Genomic DNA, 23,712 nt, shown 5'->3' with positions numbered 1-23,712 from the left:
GTGGGAAAGATTAGTAATTGGATTAGTGTAATTGATTACTCTCACTTCTGTTTTCTTCTCAATGGCATAAGGAATACTTATGTTTGAGATACACAGTTTTTAGATGATACACATTAGGCAACATAATAAAAACCCCACAGATATGTGGGGGAAAAACAACTTTTTGCCCACAGTGATATTAATATAATAGCAGAGAAATTAGTAGTAAATGGCCTCAGAAGATTCTGTCAGAAAACGTGGGGTTTTGTTTAAAGGAGAAATTCCTACTTTGTTTTCTCAGGCCTAATTCATATTTCATCCACCTACACAGTGCTGGGAGTCTGAATAACCACATATCTATTTTTAGCAACAAGACATTTCAAAACAGCCTTAATTCTTTGAGGGTCACATACAGTTTGAGGTATCGCTAAGGACTTTTCTATGTTAACAATAATGAAAAAGCAAAATGTTGTTTAAAAATGCTTCCAAGCATGTTTTGGACTTTTATCACAGAATACTTGTATCTTCTAAATATGACAGAAAAAAAGTTACTTCTTTAGTTATTGTCAGGATGTGGTTTACTTCATCTTTTTACAGCTCAGGGCAATTACAGATAGGAAATTAGTCAGCTAAGTATCTCCAATAAAACAACTGATCTAAATAATTTACAAGTTACCTCAGTAAAACTGCTTATAAACTTATTGTGTTTGAAGAAATACTACCTATCCCAATTGTAAAGATTAATGTTGACTTGAATAGCTTGATAAATAAGGCTTGCTTGAAGAAGCAGGGTTTCAGCTTCTTGGGTGTTTCCACTGAACAGCAGTATATGAGCCATCCTTGACTCTCTTGATGGAAGATCTTTGATGGAATTGATATACTGAACTTTGTCAATCTGTTAACGAGATGTACAATAATTTAATAGTGGAAATTAATGAATAAAATTAATTTTGCAACAATTTAACTGGAAACAGCTCCATTTTCTTACCTCACCAATTGATGCATAGGCGATTTCTGCTGTAGCCATGTCTTTGTTGGCAATCGCCATAGCAGCTAAACATGCCCACATAGTTTGATCCTGAAATTAAAAAAAAAATGCAACTCCTAAAACTTCAAATATTTATTATCATGCTAAAAATGACTTCTCAAAGGAAGTATACAGTCCTGAAAAGAATGTGGTCTAAGTCTCTTATTAGAAAGTCACTACTTAATTATTTCTCAGAACTCCTTCATTATAAAAACATTGATGTTGTGATCAGTTGAGACTAACAGTGTGGCTGAATGAATCATTAGTTTTCAGCATCTCAGCCAGTAATGAACTATTGCCATCGTATCACTTTATGATCTCATCATCGATGCCCCTGTCATTACTTGTGGAACTATGCTGGAAACCAAAGCACTGGTTGTAGTTAAAAAAATTATTTTAACCTGGCTAATCTCAACCTGGCCTCACAAATAACTGTACTGGAACCATGATGCTGACAATAACAATAACTGTACATTTATCATAAATGTACTACAAATGAAAGAAAGGAAAAAAATTACTTGACTGTAGAACAATGAACCTGCTGAAAAGTAAAAAGAGCTTCAAAAGTTCTGTCTCCTTTGTGATATCTTCAGTACATTTTATGTTTAGTATTAAGAATTAGAAAAACTTAGTGGTAATATTATTATTACACCCTTGTTTTCTATTTTCATGACTTTTGCTTTTTTTTTTTTTTTTTAACACAACCTTAAGGAAACCCCACTAACTCAGAAAAACATTTAGGAAGATCCTGACATTTTGGTATATTCCCTTTTCAAGTCTGACAACATTATGACAAAGATATACTACTAAAACATATTAGTTAATATAGTTTAGGCTACCACATCTGAAAACTCTAGTTCAGACAGGAAAAATATAATTTTGAATGCACTTGGTAGTCCACGTGCACTCTAGGAATTAAGTGGGGTTTAATATTTTTGTTAAATATGTTCAGTAACAAATTTGAAAATAAACACTTTGCAATGTCAATAGGTTTTTAGAAGCAGCATAGGATTACTATTGATTTAAATCAGATATACAGCTACATCGAGTATGCTCTAAACATATTCCCATGCCCTGTCTCACAATCGCTTTTGTATGAAACAAAACTGATAAGACCCACTGAAGCTAATGAAATACAGTAATTTAGCCTAAGGCTGTGGTTTCACTATCACCATCTCTGCACATGTTCCTACTCTGGCCACGTGTTCCTACTCTTTACCATGATTCAGGACAAGATAAACTTTCGTGCTGGTAGCCCATAATTTGGGAGAGTTAAAATTGTTCAGAGAATCAAATGCTCATAAAATCTTTGTCATGTTCTCTTCCCACTTCCCTATTATTTAGAAAATTAGGTGATAAAATGCTGAAAGCTCAGCCTGAAATTATTCAAGAGACCAAGTTTCTAGGAGTTTTTCACCAATAGGTCTTGCTGTTCCCTCTTTCCTCAGAAAGATGGTCCATTTTCTTATTACTGATTGGAAATACTTTGAACTGTCTACCTGAGTTGCCAAAATCAACAAAATAGCCCTGTATCTCCATGAAGAGTTTATGAATCTTGAAAAATAAACAAAGGACTTAAGGCAAGACCTGCTGTGATGGCTCTCTGTTTACCTTGGTGTAAGGGTATTCCAGATCATCCCTCAGCCCAAGCACAAATTGTCAAATAGAAAGGATGTTCACACCATCTAGTTTAGGCTGGTTTAGATTACCTTCTATCAAAGACAAAAACTTTCTTTTGTGAATCAGTGGAAAGGAGAAGTCTTCAAAGACCGAGACCTAGTACCTAACTTGGATGCTTAAAACCAGATGACGTGAATAACTCTTCACTCTGAAAATAAAGATTTTTACAGTTTTTCTTGAAAGGCCTTCGTCACTTGTTGACTGATACGGACTACTGAGGGAAAGCTCATAAAAAAGGACAGTGAAAAAACATGATACCTATATTGGGATTTCATTAAAAAAGCCCCAAAAATTTTAAACATTTTTCCTTTTAAGTACGATTAAACTCATTGGATGATGCTACCCATAAGAATGAAGAGGGTGCATGAGAAGTTTGACAAAAAAAATCCTTGTATTAGAAAACCTTCATATTAATCAGAAAGAAACAATATTATGAATATTACCACCTGATACAGATGTTTTATTTTTAAAGAGGATGCATTTAGATTACTCAAAAAAGTTAACATAATACTGTATTTGAAATTGGAAATCCCAGTTCCTATTGCCAAATACTGGAATAAAAGCCTACTATTAAAGGGGTAACACTCAAAGTAAAAATCATTATACAACCCAAGTTATCTGGATGTGTATTGATTTAATAATGCAAATAAAAATATTTGAAATACACATTTAAGGTCATGATTATCATACGAAAGTGCTAAACTCTTTTCTAGGAGTAAATGGGGGAAAGGAAGCAGGGTTTGGGGGGATTTTTGTTTGTCTGTTTTAAAGACTGACAGACTCACCTCATCTGTTGCTGTTGCCTAAACACATACAAAAGAAAGCAAAGGAAAAAAAGAACAAAAACAAGTGAAATAAAATATGAAAAAATACTAGGCAACTGTTTGTGGAGATGCAGATCATTTTTAATTGGTTATATTAAGGCCTAGTCCTGAAAACTTAAGCTTATTACTAACTTCTGTGAATACCTGTGTTCAATCCATCTGGACTTCAGTGTGAATAAAAATAAGATTTTTTTATTATGTATAATGAAAATTATGAAATTATGCATATGTATATTATGCAATTATGAAAAATGTATCATTTTTCATGACCAGCCTAAAAATAATCAGCAACAAAGCAGAAGAATGGAAATGAGATGTAACATCTGATATGCAATTATCATTATTAAAGTAATACTTGAAAACATAAATATTACAGTGAAATCATATCTGAACATTCCCTATAATTAGCATTTACCTTGACAAAGCGGCACAATCTGACGGCATCTTCCCATTTAGAACTACTAACATATTCATGAAGAATCGCAGGATAAGGTGAAATATTAAGGTGAATAAGTGAACCATCTGCTCTTCTAATTGTTATTTGATTTCCTACAAAACGTACAATCTGGGGATTTTTGCTAAATTCACTGGGTAGAGAAAGAAAGGTAAGTTAATATTAACTTCTTTCTTACTGGAAAGAACATTAGGAATTTAAAGAAATCTTTGTTTCAAAATTACAACATGATTATACTTCATTTTCAGAGCATATAAAAATCTAAGCACCTAGTTATTCAACAGTTATATCCAACAGGTAGTTGTAGTGTTCTCTAAAAATAAAGTGATAGTTATGCACATTCACTGGCTGTAAGGCAACTGCAAACTGGGTATTTGTGAAAAAATTTTCAAATACTTTTTCAGTAAAAAGTATTTGGGCTCCCATAACTCTTAGAATGAAATAATGAATTCAGGTATTCTTTATGAAGAATTTCATATCACAAAGTATACAGGCTGAAGTAAACACGTAAAGCAAACATGCCGAGCTAGAAATAATATTATCTGTGACCTAATATCTTGATACTTTTAATTTCCAACAGATACTTTAAACAGATTTTCTTTTTTGTTTGTTTTTTTACAAACAACTAAGGCAGTATTTCATGGGATATGATTAAAATTTTGCTTTTGCATCAAGATGGTATTCTACTTTTAAACTGCGCATCATCATTTCAACTCCAAACTTTACGATATACGTTACAAAAGACTTTTTCCTCATTTCCTAATCAAGAAGTAGTAACATGAAAAGAATTTTAAAAGTTGCAACCCTGGCTTCTACTTCAACTGCCAAAATTAACGTAATTCTTTAAGGAGTGAGTAAACTAGTTAAAATACATAGTAATACTATTTTGATCAAAAAGGATATATTACCTTGCATCTTTTTCATACAAAGTTTTTGGCAAAAGATCTTTATCTACATAGACTGTGTTGGGGTAGTACCAGACTGTAAAACGGGTATCTTGAATCCCACAAAGAATGTTAGACGTGTCATTCCAAGCCAAAGTTTGAACCATTGTCCCTTAATATAAAGATAACAGAATAATATGCATTTCCACAAGAAACTTCAAAATAAAGGTACACTTCTTAAACTGTAGTAAAAGGGTAATTATTAGTCATTCTTAGTTCCTTTTATAAGGACTGTTTTTAACCCCCTAGTTTGTAAGGTAACAGCTTACAAACTTTCAGCCAAATTCAGTTCTCTCTTTCTGAAAGAAAGTTATTTTCAGAATAATGTTTTTTGGACTTAGTTTTGAGACTGGAGATCAAAACTAACACACTGGTCAGACTGCACCTTCGTACTTACTGGATCATGTATCTGTCTACAGCATTTAAACTTTTAATTAAAAATATTATTAACTTAAGAGTTTGCATTTGCAAGAAAAATGTCTGAAAGATTCTGTATTGAATAATTCTGAGGAATACATCCTTCTCCAATATCCTCTTAGCTGCTTGCTCCGGAATGCAATAACAAATCCTTAAATGTTAACAACTGCTTTACATGTAACTGATATAAAAATTATCAGAATTTAGATAAAATGTACTAAAATTGTTTTTACCACTATCTTATGAAAGGCACGGGACTATTTCTAATGTTTTTTCAAGTCCAATTTCACTATTAATTAAAAAGCAAAATTTTGTCTCTTGTACTAGACAAAAGTCTATTTGTCTGCTAGCTTGTAGTTAAACATTATTTTGAATTTTTCTTACCTATTTTGACAATCTTCTGTTCTTTTCCAAACCGTTTAACTGAAGTAATGTAAAGATCTCTGTTCTTATCAATAAAAGCTATTTTTCTTTCACTTGTAAGTCCTTTCTGGTCCAAAGCAATCTCCACAATTTCTGTCTGAAAAGGAAAAAGAAAATACATGATTTTTATTTTGGAGATTCATATCACAGAAAGCATGTGATATTCAAACAAATGAATGCTTTACTAAAAACAAGGCACAAAACTCTTGAAAAAACTCGATTGTGAAGACACTTTATGTGTGTCTTCTCTGTTGAATGAAGCATTATATAAATTGAATTTCATGTAGATTAAAACAAAACTGCAACAGAGAAGAGTTCGCAGTTTAGGAATTTACTACAAAACTACAGAAATACAGGTGGCAGTCTCAAAGCAAAAGCTGCCTAAAAGATGAATGTTTATTCCTCTATCCAAAGAAGCTGCCTGATTTTGCTTTTGTTGTATACCAGAAGAGTGAAGAAAAGTAAAATGCCGTTCAGGCAATCATTTTTGAAGTAAAACCAGTAAAAGCTCAGACTGAAGACAGACAGCTTTTCACTGATGTTCTTTTCTTCAGTGTTAAGAACAGGTCAGCACTAATAAAAGTTGCTTTGGAGTACATGCAAAGAAAACTCAGTTGATCAGTTTTACTGCATAACAAAACTATTTACCTGTAGTTTCAAACTCTTATGTGCATGGGAAACACATGCCAGTAAATGAACACAACCTATAGTATATCCCTTTGTATATCAACACTGCATAAAGAATCTGATTTTTGTTATAAGAGTCAGCTAGAGTTGTCAAGCTCCTTTCTATTAAGATTGTAAACCTTTAATAGGTTATTAGACCCATTATTGAGGAAACCCATTATTGATTCTTAATTTCAAAGTATAATAAAAAAGAGACATTATATCCTTTGTCTTACCTTATGGGTTAGAGGCTTTCCATCACCCAATGGCTTTCCAGATAAAGCTTCAAATATGTAGATAACTGAAGAAAAAAAAGGATGGTTTATTAGTTAAAAGCAACAGTTCTTCATAGATGTTTCATGCAGTTCCATTCATTTTCAGAGTACAATTTACTGCAAGTGGATACTTATTACTGTGTGCTAGATTTACCAGTGACTTTCACACTCTGGTCAAAAAAGAATCTTACAGTTGGGAAAATGTAACCGTCATAGTCTGCTGAGCTTAGGAATAGTTTCATTTTGCAATCAGAGTGATCTGTGAAAATTCTCAAACATCATTCTTTTCAGAGCATTGACAGCCATTGAAACATGATATTATGGATTGATACAGAATTGAGAAAACTAATGTTTTACTTCCTATCACAGCTCAAATGGTCATTTACAGAAATGACACTGAATTCTATCTGATGCAAGTTTGTACCCTGCATTCTGAATAAATTAATGTTACCAAGGCTATCCGATAGATTTACTCAATCTTAACTCACAATTTTGATGAATATGAAAGTTTAGGAAGTGATACCATTGACTGATATATTTTCCTAAAGGAATTAGTATCAGATATATAGAAAGCTGTCCTCTGAACTATCGGGTAAAACATTCTTCAGAAGCATTCTCTGTTTTGTTAATAATCTGCTCTATTTTGAATTCTTAATACAGTGGTCCCTGGGCATATTTTGCTCCAGGACAGTTTAGGGTTTCTTCTTGTCATGATGATACAGTTAATGACAATACATTAATAACTGGCTTCCTCAAAAAGTATTTGCTTTATCCAGATATACTTGAATTTTATATTTAATTACTGCAATCTTCACCAAAAGTCCATCTGTTCCACTCTCTCCCTGTCTCACCCTCAAAAAAAAAGAAAACAAAAAAAACCTCCAAAAAACCCCCACCTACATCATCTGTACTTCTGGGATATCCAGTGAAGACTCAAATTTGCAACTTGCCTAAAAATAAAGTTTCTCTTTCTTTCTTTCTGTCTCTCTCTCTATATATACACGTGTGTGTGCGTGTGTGACGCACATACATCTATGTGTGTTCAAAAACTATTCATACATACTTTATATATAGTCTGTGAATATACACACAAATTCAGACAGATGTAGGTAGACTATTCAAACCTAGAGAAAACAGTAACATTATAAGGAACACCAGCTGTAATTTAAAGCACATGATTCCGTGTTAGTTCATGGAAAACACAGATGTGACAGAAACATTTCAGATGTTAATAACACATCCCACCTGCGGTTTCAACACATTACCTGTAAGTATACAATATAAGGTGAACATACACATTCATTCCAAAGGATGGCGATGTTAACATGTTAATCCTGCTGTGCATTTCTTTCACCAGGACACAGGATGTTGGTTTGAGGTCAATGGTTATACAGGCAGAATTAAAAAAAACAACTGTAAGAGCAGGTGTTCAGAAAACATTGGTTGAGTTTGCAGAGGAGGAAAAGAAAGGGTTTTGCACAAGTGTTGCTCTTGGCAGCTGGCTAAATATACAAAAGAAAACTAGCTGCTCCTGAGAAGTGGTATTTTTCTCACTTTTACGCATGGCTCCCTGCATGAAATTTATTTTGATCTAGCTATACAAGCCAATTTTACTGCTACTATACCAGCTATAGGAAGTGAGATTAAGAGAGTTTTAAAGAAAACTGCTGTACCTAATTGACAAGTAAAATTGGTAAAAATCTACAATGCTTATTAAGGTATTTCAGAAAATAAGTTTGGGGTTGGTTTCCCTCGCTCCCCGCCCTATCTGGAACAACTCCACATTGCTTTACAGTCATTTAGAACCTAAAATATATCTTTTTAATGTGTATAAATTAAAAATATAAACAAAGGGCATTTTCTCACTTTGAATATCCAGAGAAAGAGAACAGCCGCTGTGCCTTTTAACACACACGTTCTATTATCACGGAAAAACTGCTCCTAGGGCCAGCACTTCCCCTTTTGAGAATAGGCTCACCTCCCTCTTCCAGCTTCACTAGAGATTGAGGAAGGACTGTAAGTGCAGAGGTACCAATCTTTTGTCTAGATTACTGAAAGAGGAAGAATATCCAAGTAACAACACTGAAGCACAGCAAGTCATATCTTTCTCTGTTTCAGAGTAAATTCTGAATGTGTTTGTGTGTGTGACGCACATACATCTATGTGTGTTCAAAAACTATTCATACATACTTTATATATAGTCTACACATATATAAACTATATATAGTTTACACATTCTACGATGTGTAAACTGCTTCCTGTATCAAACTGAGCTATCTTAGATATTTCTATAATGCAGTGCATCATGAAAAACAGACCTGCCCTCAAAATAGGGCAAAGAAAAGAAAAACGTTTCTGCTGGGGTGAGTCGAGAAGAATAAACAGGCCTAGATAAGCCATGGTTTCCTGTGCCAAGAATCTGTTTTCCCATGTGCTGGCATATTATAAGGCTTGTACCACTACTAGTGGGACTCGTATATAAAAAAAGAAAGAAAAAGAAAAAACCCCACCCCTACTCATTGCCCTGGTGGAAACTCCTTTCAACAGGATCATTTGAAAAGCTTATCTTGAAAACATAGCCAGAAACCCAGCCTCTGTAAATTACAATTTTGATGAAGATTAGCCTGCATGCAGGCTGACAAGATTTTCAGGACACTAACAGGAATGCTTGGGAGGTGGAGATGCTCTTCAGTCTATTCAGGAAGATGGGCAGGGGAACGGGCAAGAGAGTGAGTTTACCATCAAAATCTTAAATATGCATGCATATAGACAGCAGTTGATATTTATGGATGAATTTTCTATATAACCTCAATTTATTTAAAATACTTCTATTGTTTTTATTCTAACTGCATCTAAGTGTCAATATGGCAATAAAATAAAGTCTGTTATACATATTAAGTAATATATAAACAAACATACATACACTTGTGTAATATAAATACAAAGACACAGAGTAAAAGAGAAAAGACCAGAAATAAGATGCAACTTTTCACTTATCAATTTTTTTTTGCAAACTACTGCTTTCTTCTGAATAATTTACACTGAAATATTTTTGCTAATTAAAATCCATTTTAATTATTACACAGCTATTTTAGATATCTTTAATGTCTTGATGCTTGAGGATAATATTTTCCTTTGTTGTCCTTAAAAATGAAATGTACATTAGTTATATTACTACTCTTTAAAGTAATTATTCAAAATTCATAATATCTAAAATAAATATCTAAAATAGCTGTGTAATAATTAAAGTATTTGTTTTCAACATAAAAGAGAAGGTTGTACAAGAAAAAAAATACATATAAGTTGTACAGAGCAGCAAAATTGCTTTGTAACAAGGAAGTGAGAAAATTCTCACCTAATTTTTCTTTTGCTTGGCGAGGGATGTTTTAAAGGATTATTACAAGGGTTTTTCTCAGTCATCAAGTAATTTAAGTTGTGGGTTATATGCTGAGAAAACTACCATGCAATCAGTACTAAAGGGCTAACTCACTGCTTATAATAATCAGGATCTTCTTTTGTCTTTCGTACTTCACACTGAAAGGTTTTTTCTATGGCAAAAAGAAGGTAAGTATGATTCTTCTTTGCTGCAAGACAAAGAATTCTAAAATTCTGAAACTGTTTAAAATCTAATCATTAAGTCTAGGATAACAGATAGAGTTATAGATAATAGATTGAGTTAGTGTCAGTTGGAACCACGGGCAGGAAGTTTTCACTGTTTCACTCTGCAATAACAGCACCTCCTGTGCACAGTTCTTCCCACTGGTAATCCCCTTACTGGCCATATCGCAGGAGAAATACAGCTATAGATAGCACTGCAACCCTGTATTGTAATATTTGTATGGCCTATAAATGGCACAGTTATAAAGTCAAAAGTCATAGTACCATGGGTTTTCCAGCAATGGAAGTGTCTGTCTCCAGCAGACACTGAAAATTTAAATTGTTGCACAGGCAAACTACACATTTGCATCAAGAGATAGAACAAAGGAAAAAAGCTGACTGACAAAAAGAGACTCCTGTAGCACTCATTAATGCAAAAATTTACCTGAAGCTCATTGGCCATGTTGTGTTTTATAATTATAGTGCTTTTGATGCCAAACCACAAAATTTAAGAGGATAAAAATCTTGAAGAACACAACACTGAGACAGAATGTCACAGCCTCGTAACTATAGTCATATCAGCTGCATATAAAACTTACACGCTGTAAAGACACAAAGCCGAAAAAATTAGAACAAAAGAACATCTGAGAACTAAATTAATCACAGCTAATGTACTGGTAGCTTCTAAGAGCAGCACTCAAGCAGAAAAAGTTGCTGAGGTACTTCTTTAGAAAAATCACATGTCAGGGAGTAAAAACCTACCGTTCAAGTATTTACTGTAAATATTCCGTGGTTCTCTGATGCATTACACACAACTGGAAGTTCAGAGACATATATCATTCTCTTCAAGTTTTTTAATCAAAGTTAAGCAAGACCCATCATTTTAATTAATTTTTATAATAAATATTATCTTTCATTTATATCATAAATAAATCATTTATGCTTTATGCTTTTTTACCACAACTATGCTAAGTAAAGTTAAATGCAAAGATGTTGAAAACTTCATAATGAATTATTAGCAAACATGGAACTATTCGAATGGAGAACTTACCCTTTTCATCAGCTTTGTCTTTTACTGCTAGAGTATCATTACTCAGAGATACCATCTGGGCATTTAAAATGTCTGTTCTCATTCCTGGAAATTTTGGAGAGGAAATTAATCTTCCTTCATATGAATATAAATAAAGTCCTCCACCATCTACAAGAAGAAAATGCCTACAAAAAAACCCCAACAAAAATGTAAATCACTAAGTAATACAGAAAAGCATAAAGACAGTTTCAACAATTTGAAGGTAATGGTCTAATATCCTGCAATTGTTTTCAGTTAAACTACATCATTTCTAAGCTTTACATTTCAAAGTTTATATTCTGATATTCCTTCTCTGTATGGAAGATTTCAGTTTTAATGTGAATGTTATCTTTTTCCATGAGAAATATTTATTATCTGGAATCACTGTGATTTTATCTGTTATAGATATTATGGCATTCAAATCTCATAACTCCAGATGACAAAAGCGTACAGCTGCAGACTGTACTCCCCACACATCACCCCATGAGACAATGCCGTGTGTATACATGTGAGAAACAGCTTTAATGTTTACAGCTAGCTTTGAAATAGTATTACCTGTATAATTTCCTTCAGTACAACTAGATTATAATGTAAAGCAAACAGAAGACACTTCCAATGAACTGATCACCTTCTATTACGATGCAGGGCTTCAGTGAAAAATAACTTATTTGCAGGAAAACTTTGCAAAATTTTATAAAAAATATAAATAATTCCACATAACAATAACTGTTTGGTAAGTACAGTATCTATAGTTCATAGACACAAAACACATCCATAAACAAAAAGCCAGTTGTTAGACCCTCTGCTGTTGTAAATGTTACCAATCACTGGCACCAAATGAACCACTGTCTGTTCGTACATTGTCTGTCAAGGTAGACTGGTTTTACCAAAACCTTAGATTCAGTTCTGTGGCATCATGATCACCTACACTGCCAAAGAATCTGCGTCATGTTTCCAAAATTTACTTTTAATCAGCAGTACAAAACTTCAAATCTAGAACTTGATCTTCAAAATCCTGTCCACTTGCTTACCCATTCTCTGCTGTAGTAACTTTGTAGACTAGGACATAAATGTTTAATCTGGGGCACTCAAAAATTCAGTGAGCATTGTGCTGCACTATGCTGAAATAGTTGTCTGACAATATTTGTGCAAGAGAACTACGACTACAATCAAAACTCAAGATTTTTTACTTCTGTTCCTATTCTTAGTCTTTTGAAAGACTCTCTTTCTACAAAAGCACACATAAAGATCTCGTTGACAAATGATTTTCAGGAAATACAGATTAAATTTTTTTTAAACTGAGAACAAAATAGTAATTTCTTGCAAAAATAAATACAAATACATAAGAAAAATGCAACTATTTCTTTTTATTTGGCATACCTGGCAATGCTTTTAATAAAAATTGGAGACCAAAGATAATTTATATAAAATATATTCCAATTTTTAAAAAAATCCCAGTTCAAAAAGGCAATATAAAACATCAAAAAAACCCAGTGTTAATGTCAGAAGATCTACTTTGTTCCATAAATAAGAGTATAAACATACATATGTAATATATTAAAAGATTCATTACAGCCATCACAGATCTATGGCAAATATACCAGCTCGGCCTTCACATGCTACTTACCAATACTGTATACTTGTTGTCTATTTCTATTATTTCAATATGTGCTTATGTTATATAACAAAGTTTTAGGAAATGCACGTTCACATCTAATAGTGAGCATTACAAGTAGTAAGCTACCTTTCTGCTTGTAGAATCAAACTAACTGTTCCTTCCTTCAGGTCAAAGATCAGTGGTGTATTCCAGTTCTTTGTACTGCAAAGAAAAAATTAATCATTCATTAAAACCGCTGATCTTCACATATCATTGCAAATACGAAGTTGAATTCACTAAGTAAAGCACACACATTTTAATAATCTAACATTCCTAAAAAGGGCGGTTTTCAAAAGGAAAACAGCATTTAGAAAGCCAAGTAACACTGATAACCATGCAGTATGATCCAATAACACTTCTGCCTTCATTTTTGCATCCCTTCACACTAGCAAGACCTAGAAGTCTGAGTAAACAGCAAAATTTATATGAAACAAACATTTTAAAAATATTTCTGAATTGTGGTTCAACTCTTTTACAGTGATCCAGAGGTAGGATAGAATCCCTCTCTTGTGTGCCCTATTACGGGCTGTATTATTGTTCAGCACTAGTCATCTCACTGAACAGATAAGTGCCTTTAGGAGTAAACTTTAAATTTCAGCATATGAAACAGAATATCATGTTCTTAAAACATGATGCAGGATTGAATCATTCCTATTCTGTTCCAAAATAATGGCATGCCAGAAGCAGTATCCAAAAAATGAAGTCCCTAGATGGAGGCACAAATACACTTGCATCCAGCCACCATTCCTGCTGCCTCTACGTGAAAAGAAAGCTTGCCAAATTTTTGTAGCAAAATGAACAGGCAGTCATGGCACCAGCAAGAAGCTGAAAGAAAGGATGACGGGGGAGGGCAACTATACTCCAATACATTTTGTTGTAAATGATGCTAGGTTCCATAGAATACTTCAATTAGTTAAAACAAAACAAAACAAACTACTGTACTTCAAATAAAGTTTCTGTTACTCTCTTACAACTGTTAGATAAACTTGAGAAAGCTTCATGATTTTTTATTACTTACGAAAACACATAACACTGAAGAGAAGTTGAAACAACCAAATGCCCGTAGTTCAAAGAGGCCTTAATAACCCTGTCACGGAATTCCAACAAATCTACCGCATCATTAATAACATTGTGCACCTAATCAAAAGAAAATTTTGGTTGAATAAAACAACAATAACTGAAATGAAAACTAACTAGTGAAATAACATATTCTTTCTTATAAGTACATGCTGATACTGTTATGCCATTAGCAGAACATATCCATGTGGGAACAGGCACTTTCACAGCACTGATGGAAACTTAAACTCAAAGGTTCTATAAACTCAAAATAAACAATGAATAATTACTGAAGAGCTGGATGGAGTTCCTTAAAAGAAAGGAGTAATTAATGTGTACTTGGAATACATAAGGTATAAGTGCAATATTATACATGAGGTTGAAAAAATCATCTGAGATCAAGGACATCTGAAAGTTCCCATTTTAACACTCAGTGTTCAGTTGCTGATCATTTAAACATTTGAAATATAATACTTCAGTGATCCCATCAAAACAATTCAGCAATATCCAAGATTTGGATAAAGATATGTTGTCTAGATGTTGAATAGCTCTAGCATATATTTTAATGCTACCACACTCTGAAGTAAGGGAAATTTAGGAGACAGCCTTGGTGAGCAGGCTGTGCCTTTGCCATTTCTGTGACAATTTGCTCAAATGACAATGTTTCAAGAAAATCACAGTTTGCCTGTAATCAACACAGATTTTTGAGCTCAAAGATTTTAGGCAGCTAAAATCTAAGGAGATATGACAGGATTTTTTTGTTTGTTTCGTTTTGTATTTGAAGATGTCACCATTCTGGGGGTGGTAACTTCTTTTTGATTTTGTCCATTATGCAACCAATTGCAAAACAAGGGCTGAACTCAATTACTATGAAAGCCTAGAAACCATTTCCAAAGACATAGTAATTGCTATGTCCACTGCAGTGATATGTCCATAATTAACTTAGCTATTGTAGCACTCAGAAAAAAAGAATGCATCTAGAACTTTTTTGTAGGCAGTATTTTCCTACATAAATATATAGGAATAAAATAAAATCACTATAAAATAATAAAATAAAAAATTAGTCCTGAATCAGGGTTAGCTATACTTCCTCAGTTGTTTGCATATTTAAACACCCTGGAGATTATTGACAGGGCCCATCTGTTACGAGTCGATGTCTGGGAATGAAAGAAGAAATATGAATTTTTACCTGCTAATTTGTCTTCTGTGTTCCCAGACACTGACTCATGTTATCCCACCCACCGGAGCAAATTGCAATACAACATTTCTGTTGTTACAACTTTTCCCAATTACATATTCAACATTAAAGAATCAAGACCAAAAAACATTTAAGGGCCTAATTAGGAATTTAGGAACTTGACTTCGATATTGAAAATATTGGCCTGGTGTCCAATATCAAATGTGTAATTTGGAAAATTTGTAAGAATGGAAATCTTATATTATCCCAATGTTTAGAGAGTGAATGTTGTGAGTCAGTGTCTGGGAACACAGAGGACAAATTAGAAGGTAAAAATTCATATTTTTGTATTCATTCCCAGATATTTGGTAACCTAAATGTGGATTCAGGCCAAGATTTTTCAAAAGAAGGATCCTAAACTTAAGCTCCAGAAACCACATGTAGGGGCCTGTTTCATTTCCAGCAGTGCTGAGACTTGGCAGCTCCCATTGAGGTCAATGCCTATTGCTCAGTACTCAGCTGGAAGCACCATGCAGGTCCCTGATATATGTTATATGACAAATTTCTATAGCTTTGGAAGATCTGAATCTAGGCTGTAATACAATATGTGGTGCAGAAAAGCATATTACAACTCTTTACAGTTATAGTCAGCAATGAAATTTATCTGGAAGTGCCCTAAGACAGCAACATTCATCATAGCTTCATTAACAACAGGGCTACAGTAAACCTTACTAAAGCATTAGCTATTACAAAGTGCATCAGTGCCCCCAGCAACTCATGAATGCAGATAAGGTAAAGAAAGCTCCTCTATATTATCTATACTTAATTATGCAGCTTCATCTTTACTGACAGTTACTGCAATACTATTTAATATGATGCTTTGATTTTGGCCAATGTATTTGTATTGTTTTCTGCATAAACATTTTCATTACACTTGAAATGATCTCTCTCTTCTAAGTGGCCTCCCACAGTTAATTTCACATGCTCTTCAAACGAGCTTTGCATTTTTCTGGAGGATAAAGTACTTCTGACTTATGTAATTCTGGTCCATCTGGTGGCATGGTTTGGTTTACATGGATCTGATCTTCTGTACAACTGGTAATTATTTACACCATTTGCTAACTATGGCCATTTTATTATCTTAAACATTTTCAGTCACATATACATAGAAAAAAAAGGATAATGTTTTGTCGATGATTACAAATTCCCATTTTGTATTAAAAAAAGCCTTAAGAAAGCTAGTAATCAGAATGCACAGCTCTGAACTGTGAAGTTTACCTCCATGGTTCTCCTCTTAATTAACGTTATTTCAAAGTTCTTCCACTCCCAGCGTTGCTCCACTACATGGGCAAAAATGACATGTCCATTTCCACATGCTCCAGCTAGTTGAGTGCCATCAATAGACCAAGCAATATTAAATATGCTGCCAGTGTTTGGCTTCTCTAAAGCATAAGACCACTTGCAGAAAAAGAGAAAAGAATTCTTAATTTTTTTTTTACTTCTTGGAAATGATTTATGGTAATAAATAGATTTGCACGGTTATAATTTTTTAAGAAACATCAGTGAACTAACTTTTTACTACAGCTTGAATAAGCAAACCAAAGAGATTAGATGTCTTAAGTCAGATTCTTGAAAAACAGGGATACAAAAAGGAAAACCATCAGGTATGGCAGAAATGAAAAACGTCACAATGCCTGGAGCACATTAGGTAAAAGTTATCTAGTCACAATAGACTAAAAGGGTACTTAGTCATTCATAAATCTAGACAATCACTACATAAAAATTAAGTGAACATACTTAGAAACAATTATACTGGTTACATGGGTGCAGCGGGCTATGGTCTTAAGTGTGATGCATTCAGTTTATGCTGCAGTGACGGCAGCTCCTGAACATAGAAATAGCAAGGCCTGGGCAAAATCAGTCAGTATAAACAAGGCACTCCTATCCCAGTATACAGAGAATTGCAAAGTTCTTGTGTTGCTTCTCTCCATGCTTCCAACATAAGGGACATCGGTGAATTAAGAAAAGCTCTGAAAGCAATGCCTGTATACTGTTCTCCTCCTAACACAAAAAAGAAGTTGGATACCTTGCCTACCTTTTTCTCTAGTCTCTGTCGTTACTGTACAGGGGAAGGATGTATTAAAAATTTCCAGTTGCTGTGCTTTTAGTAACAACAAAAAAATTGAAACATTACTGCAACCAAAGCAGTGACATCTGGCCTAGCTTTGGAGAGAACCAGAAACAACAGCTCTGTGTGTTGCATTCGTTTTAGACTAATTAAAAGGTGCTCACAGAGGAGTATCACAATTTAATGTCGTGGAGGCACAGGTCAAATAACTGTATTTCAGAATCTTATTATCAAAATAAGTAGTGTATCTGCTTTCCTATGGAGCTAGAAATTCAAATGGTAGGCAAAATGGCATCATTGTACATTTTCTTGCTAACTGGATTTTGCAAGGTGGAAAGGCTCACTTGGACCTAAAGAATGCATTTCTGTGCTACTGCGGCTAACATTTTCTTTCATCTTCTACTACTGGTTTACATCATCTATGTCTATTAAAATATAGTTATCAGTTTGGTTTGTTGTTTTTTAAATGGAAGCCCAAAATTATTGGGACAGCAGGAAGCTGTGAAAGCAGCAGTGACTGGAAGCTTGTAGTGCAGTACGGATCAGGGACCAGGAGACATGCTGCTCTGCCCAAGCAGCTAGCCAGCCTCAGGCAAATGACACCAGAGATTATACAGCAGTTCATGAACTGTGGGCTGGCTGCTGAAAGATGTTTTTAATAAAAAAATAAAGGAGCTTTATACTCTCTAGCAACAGGGTGTAAGCTGCATTTAACATTTTAATTCCTTGCCTGCCTCTGCACAGGGCACAGTGCCTCCCATCCTGCCCATACAGCACCATGGAATCGCCTGTTCCAGTGCAATGGGGACGCACAGGCAGAGCATGCACTTTAATGAAACAGCACATGATTTCTTATCCTTTGACACCCCCGCATATTTTCATTCTCTCTGTTTTCATTCTCTGTTAGCACTGCAAAAAATAAAATTATAAATCCCCCTAGCACAAAGAACAAGGAAAAGGTATTAAAACTAGCATTTGCTTTTTTCCTTCTTTCATGATCCATAGCATGAATGTAGTTCTGAGAGAAGCTTACATTTATAACTAAACCTAATTTTGTTCCTTTTCAATATTTAAATTTCCCCCAATGAAGAACTTTATTCTTAAATTCCCCCAGCCTTATGTACGAGACTCCTCTAAAGTTTAACTGGATCCTTATTAATACACTCTTGTTAAAAACTAGAATAATTTTCAGACCAACACACTTATTTTCTATCTCTTGCATCTCAGAAATACAGTTCATACAAATCATCCCAAATCTCCAAACAAGTGTTTCCCTGAAAGTGGATGACAAAAAAATGAAATAAACTTTTTATGGACTTTTAGGAAGACATTAAACCAGGTTTTAAAATGAGAAGCAAATCTCAACTATAGCCTCTTCAGAACTATGTAATAGAATATTTAAGAAAACATTTGGCAATTGAAGAACTACCCGAATATTCAAATACATTTTAAATCTTAAAAATCATATCAGTAAGAAGAAACATGTGATTGAAATTAAATGTAGACATTGGATTCTCATGACTTTGGATACATGATATTATACCAAAGGGGAAACAGTTGGAAGAAAATACTCACCTAATGTTTCTAACACATTTTGTATTCTGATTTCTTTTGCAGTACACATAAAACCCAAGAAATACCAAGTCCTTCACACAAAGTCTTCATATGATTTATAAGAAATGAAATCACAAAAATTACAGTAAAATAAAGGTGTCAGACTTAAACATTCAATAGCAAGGAAACACAATGGGATGAAATTCAATCTCTCAGTTGTGCTAATGATTTGCAGAATACTATGTAAAATGACCTACTGAGTTAAGGCTCTTTTACTGCCTATGCGCATAAGGGTGAGTGAAAGACAATGTCAGCACTGACTGAATTTCCAATTTCAAGCACTCAATTTTAAGGCTTCGGCTTCCATGCCTCTTGGCTCAGAGACACGCCATTCACTGCCTATATTATCTGCAGTTGGGGAAGGTAATTGCAATTTTTGGAGAAAAGTCCATAACCTACTCTTCTGTCTCAACGGGATGAATTCTGTATGAAACACTCTATAGTAATTAAGAGCATAATATTTAACTATGTCTGACATCCTTATATGGCAAATGAGTAAGCACTTGAGGTTGCAGGACAAATGATTGTAACAAGCACACTCAGAGAACGCTCTAAATGTCCTACATCTGAGACATATTTTTCACAGCTGGCCAGATGTGATCTATCTGAGAACAGTCTGAAGAAGTACTATTTCAAAACTGAATATTGGGATCCTCCCAAACAGACAAGGCCATTTCCCTTAGATCAAGAATCTACCCATCAGTCAGAATGAATAACAAAGGGGCATCAAGCCATCAATTAAGAACCAGTTTAAGGAGCTTGAAGAATGTGGCTTTGGTGCTACTTTTTTATGCATAGCAGATATGCTGCACCTCTGAGAGGATACATTTCCAAAACTACTTTTTTGTTTTTGAACCAGAAGTCTTTTTTTTCCAGGTAGTTGAAATACTCAGTAAAATATTTCCAGATTACAACCTAATTTTTTTTTAAATATATAAAGCAATTACAAAGTTTTATTTTCCAGTTATTTTTGAAAGCTCTCAGTATAATTCAGACCACTCCAATGAGTCACACTCCCTGCAAATGTCTGGTGCATTTATCATGTACACAAAATGTTATAATAAAAATCATTTAGCTCTCCGTTTATAAGATAGGAACATTTTTTAAAATCCGAAATAGCTGTTATGTATTTCCTAGATACACTGAGTTAAAAAAAAAGGGTATGAATATGACTATATGAACGCTGTTCTAACATTAGCTGCAATATTATACTTTGGTATTACTGTTTGGCTTATACTTTTCCTGTGTCATAATTAATTTTTCATTTAATTCAACGAACTCTCTCAAGAACAAAAACAGTAGTTATAAAAGTTTCATTATATTAAATAAATACAGAAAAGCAATAACTTAAGCTTCCCTTTTCTGATTGCACAATGTAGTAAAAAAGATTAAGTACTATAGTCATTGAATACTGTCTGACTTCCATAAACGGAAACTGAGTAGGCTCTTGAGATGTCAGTGAAATTATTTCAATGAGCAGATGCAGAGAACTCTGTGTCCCAGGAACAGGAACAGTCTTTCACATGTATAATATTGATGCTCCAAGACTCAATATGAAGGATCTAGTTAGTTATTATTTCTGGACTGAATGCAGTAAATTAAGAATGGTTATCCACAGAATACCACAGCATAAATGTTTTGAAAGAACATAGTGAAGAAAGAGTATTTTCCTAAATTTTAAATTATAAGAGTAATACTGATGTCAGCTGTGCAAAGGACACTTAGTTGTTCCTGGCTGGTCTCTGTTTCAGCTCTGTTTACCAGTACGTGGAGTTTTGAACAGGGAATGCTGACATAAGCTGAACTAAAGCTGATACTGCTGAACCTCCCCATGATGTCAGAATCTACACAGCATACCTAATCCACTGACTTTAATAATAGTCTTTGCCCATTGTTTTGCCTTTTTTTATGAAAAGAAAATGTGCGATCTCCTGCACAATCCATTCCAGGAATCAGAGCGCAGAATGGACTAACAGCAAATACATGCTCTTGTCCCTTTATGCCCCAATTCATATAAACCTAGATAAGTGTGCTAGAATCAGCCTCCAATCCAAGTCTGACACTTAAAGTTTCAGGTCCTAATAACTGAAGACTTCTATTTATTATTTCTTTTTAAGTGAAGGCCCAGTTTTCCTTGTGCCCCGTAGGGCATTTCACATTAGTACAGAGGTAGCTGACATCTGAAAATATATTATAGTCTGAATGTCCAGTAAAAGCTGGCAATCAGCTCTCACTACTTCTGAGTGATGAACCGACACTTCAGTGCAAACTGCCTAGAAGCTTCTCATCAGAAAATGACTACTAATTTTCTGATGTAATGGAAGGCAAATTGGATCTTACAAGATTATAAAAATCAATTATCCAAAGCAAATCCATACTTAGGTGCATTAGAAACACCTGAATATGCACACATATATGGAATTAGCTTGTGGGAAATATATATGTATATATGTCTATATATACCCCCCCGCTTAGATATTTTACTCAGTATAAAATATAATGATATTTTACAATATAAGAAGACTTATTAGGCTTTCAATTCCTACCACACAGGAATCCACAAAAGATTCTATAAACCAGAGACAACATGCGTAACTGGAGGTAAGGAAATCCAGTGCTACATGTGAATATAGGGCAATTTACCTGAAGAGGAGAAACTATCCTTGACATGACTACTGAAGTACAGAACTATGAAGGATTCCTGTTGCCTTCTTAAATATTTGTTGGACTTGATCCCAGTAATTAATGTGAATTATCAAGAACTAAGCCATGACCTCCAGATGAGGTATTAAGCTGCGTATTAGAAGAACAAAGCCAAGCAGAAGATATCTAAAATTCTCCTGAAATCAAGCATTCTCGTAATTATTAGACCCAAGAACTAAAAATAGGATGACAAACTGTCCCATATAAATTCTTATCCTTAGAAAATGAAACACTGATGTAGTTCTTTAAATAGATTATTACTTCCCTAGATGATCCACTTGTTTTCATTTTCTTCCAGAAGTTACATTAGCCAATTCTAATAAATTAAAATATACCAACTTGGAAAGAATCAGTCAACAACATAACTCCATGGAAACCTATCTGTAATATTTTTTCTTTTATTGAGCTACAAAGAATTCAGGATCATGACTGTTAATAAAGGTAGATGAAATAGAGACAGTGCAGAAAAAAACCCTTGTTTTTGTTACACTGCCAAATGCGTATCTCTCTGAAACAAGACTAAAACTAAATGTTAAGGGGATCAAAGCTCATTGTAACTCTATAGAAAACAGATTTGCTTGGGTTTTCATACTGCTTTAGTTTAGGACAATTCAGCACTATCAGAATAATATGAAAACATATGCACTGTATACATTCACTTTCAAAATCTTGCGCTCTCTTTTATATTTGTCTAATATCTAATGTTAATTTAAAGGATAAATTATGTTAATTTTACAATAGTCACACAATTTACTGTCCTGAATGAAAGTCATGGCTTTAATGCTAAACACTTAAATTATTTTCAAAGCTTCTCTGTAGATAGTTAAATTCTTTTCAAAGCTTCTCCTTGTTGACAGTTTAAAAAATAAGGAAATAAGGAAAAAAGGACAAACACTGCTAACTATTTAACCTGTGACCAACCCTGGCCATCAAATTAACGTAATCAACTTTCATTAAGTTCAAGTTTGTATCTTTTTGAGAAAAAGCTGAATAGAAACATGTTATCACAGAGTTCAATATTTTTTAGCCATAGCACCATACTCACACTTGTTTTAAACAGGGTGGTGGGTGAAGAGTAGTTGTTACACTTGCAGAATGTTTTCCTTTATTTTCTAAAGGTACTAGGCAATATTCCCTAAATTTTATTAAGTTTTCCAAATGTTTTTTATAAAATTTCTAGCAAAATTAGACATTCCATGGAGCAAGCTATGCAATATAAAAAGCCACATACAACAGAATCAAATAAGCAAACTACCAGTCTAGTAAAATGGCCACAATTCACTCTGTAATAAAAGAGTTTGTAGAATGTACATAATAATTTAAAACCATGAACTTACAGATTTATGCAGAGAATTGCTTTCATCACAAAGCAATTGTTAAGCATAGTGATGAATTCAAGATAAAAATAAATCAAAGGGCAAGACTTAGCAGTGAAACAGATTATGAAAACAGATTGCAGATAAATGTCACCAGAAAAAATGTTTAACAAGAAGAGCACAATTAATCTGGAAAATAACAACAATCAAAAATCAAATCAAACTGATCAATCCCCATTAAGGGTAAATAAATCATTAATGGAAGAAAATCTAAAAGGCATCCCCAAAACAAATGAATAAATACATTCAGCATTATTAAAACATAACTTTGATGTCCATCTTTGCTAGCTTTTGTTGGCAATTCTAAAAGGATTAATTTGACCACCATGTTTCACTTTAAAGTTTTTTATCAATTGTCCTTCTACACTCTCCAAGGCACTGGGAAAGCAACCTGTCTTTGGAGCAGATGGGTATGGTCCATTTTCTAAGATACTTATGTGGGAGTGGAGTGGGGAAGGAGGAAATCAGTGAATTTCAGTCATTCTTACCATCTCTTACTGTGTAAATATTTTGACCTGATCAGTAATGTCAAGGGAAGCATGCAGAGCCACAGGAAATAGCTTACATAAATGAACTTTTTAAGCACTGCCCCCCATCCAAGTGATTAGATTCTGAAAAGCTGTGAACACCAGGAAGGCTAAAGTCT

General features: G+C 33.9%; 1 protein-coding gene across 4 annotated transcripts in view; it reads right to left on the bottom strand.

Annotated features, from left to right (window-relative positions):
- IFT80 (intraflagellar transport 80) overlaps positions 1-23,712 on the bottom strand; it is a 67,939-nt gene that overhangs the window by 5,283 nt on the left and 38,944 nt on the right. For 3 of the 4 annotated variants that reach the window (XM_076341447.1, XM_076341444.1, XM_076341448.1), the window contains exons 7-16: positions 16,524-16,703; positions 14,031-14,149; positions 13,100-13,174; positions 11,338-11,501; positions 6,651-6,715; positions 5,710-5,845; positions 4,873-5,020; positions 3,926-4,097; positions 968-1,057; positions 702-874 (exon numbers count right to left, since the gene is read on the bottom strand). In XM_076341447.1, coding sequence (XP_076197562.1) covers positions 702-874; positions 968-1,057; positions 3,926-4,097; positions 4,873-5,020; positions 5,710-5,845; positions 6,651-6,715; positions 11,338-11,501; positions 13,100-13,174; positions 14,031-14,149; positions 16,524-16,703 — 1,322 coding nt within the window. The remainder of the gene's footprint in view (positions 1-701; positions 875-967; positions 1,058-3,925; positions 4,098-4,872; positions 5,021-5,709; positions 5,846-6,650; positions 6,716-11,337; positions 11,502-13,099; positions 13,175-14,030; positions 14,150-16,523; positions 16,704-23,712) is intronic. The other variant, XM_076341446.1, reaches the window with a different exon arrangement.

Source organism: Aptenodytes patagonicus, chromosome 6 (assembly GCF_965638725.1).
Source record: "Aptenodytes patagonicus chromosome 6, bAptPat1.pri.cur, whole genome shotgun sequence".
Classification (NCBI taxonomy): Eukaryota; Metazoa; Chordata; class Aves; order Sphenisciformes; family Spheniscidae; genus Aptenodytes; species Aptenodytes patagonicus.
Note: the sequence above shows the minus strand (reverse complement) of the source record. Positions and strands in the feature narration are given on the sequence as shown.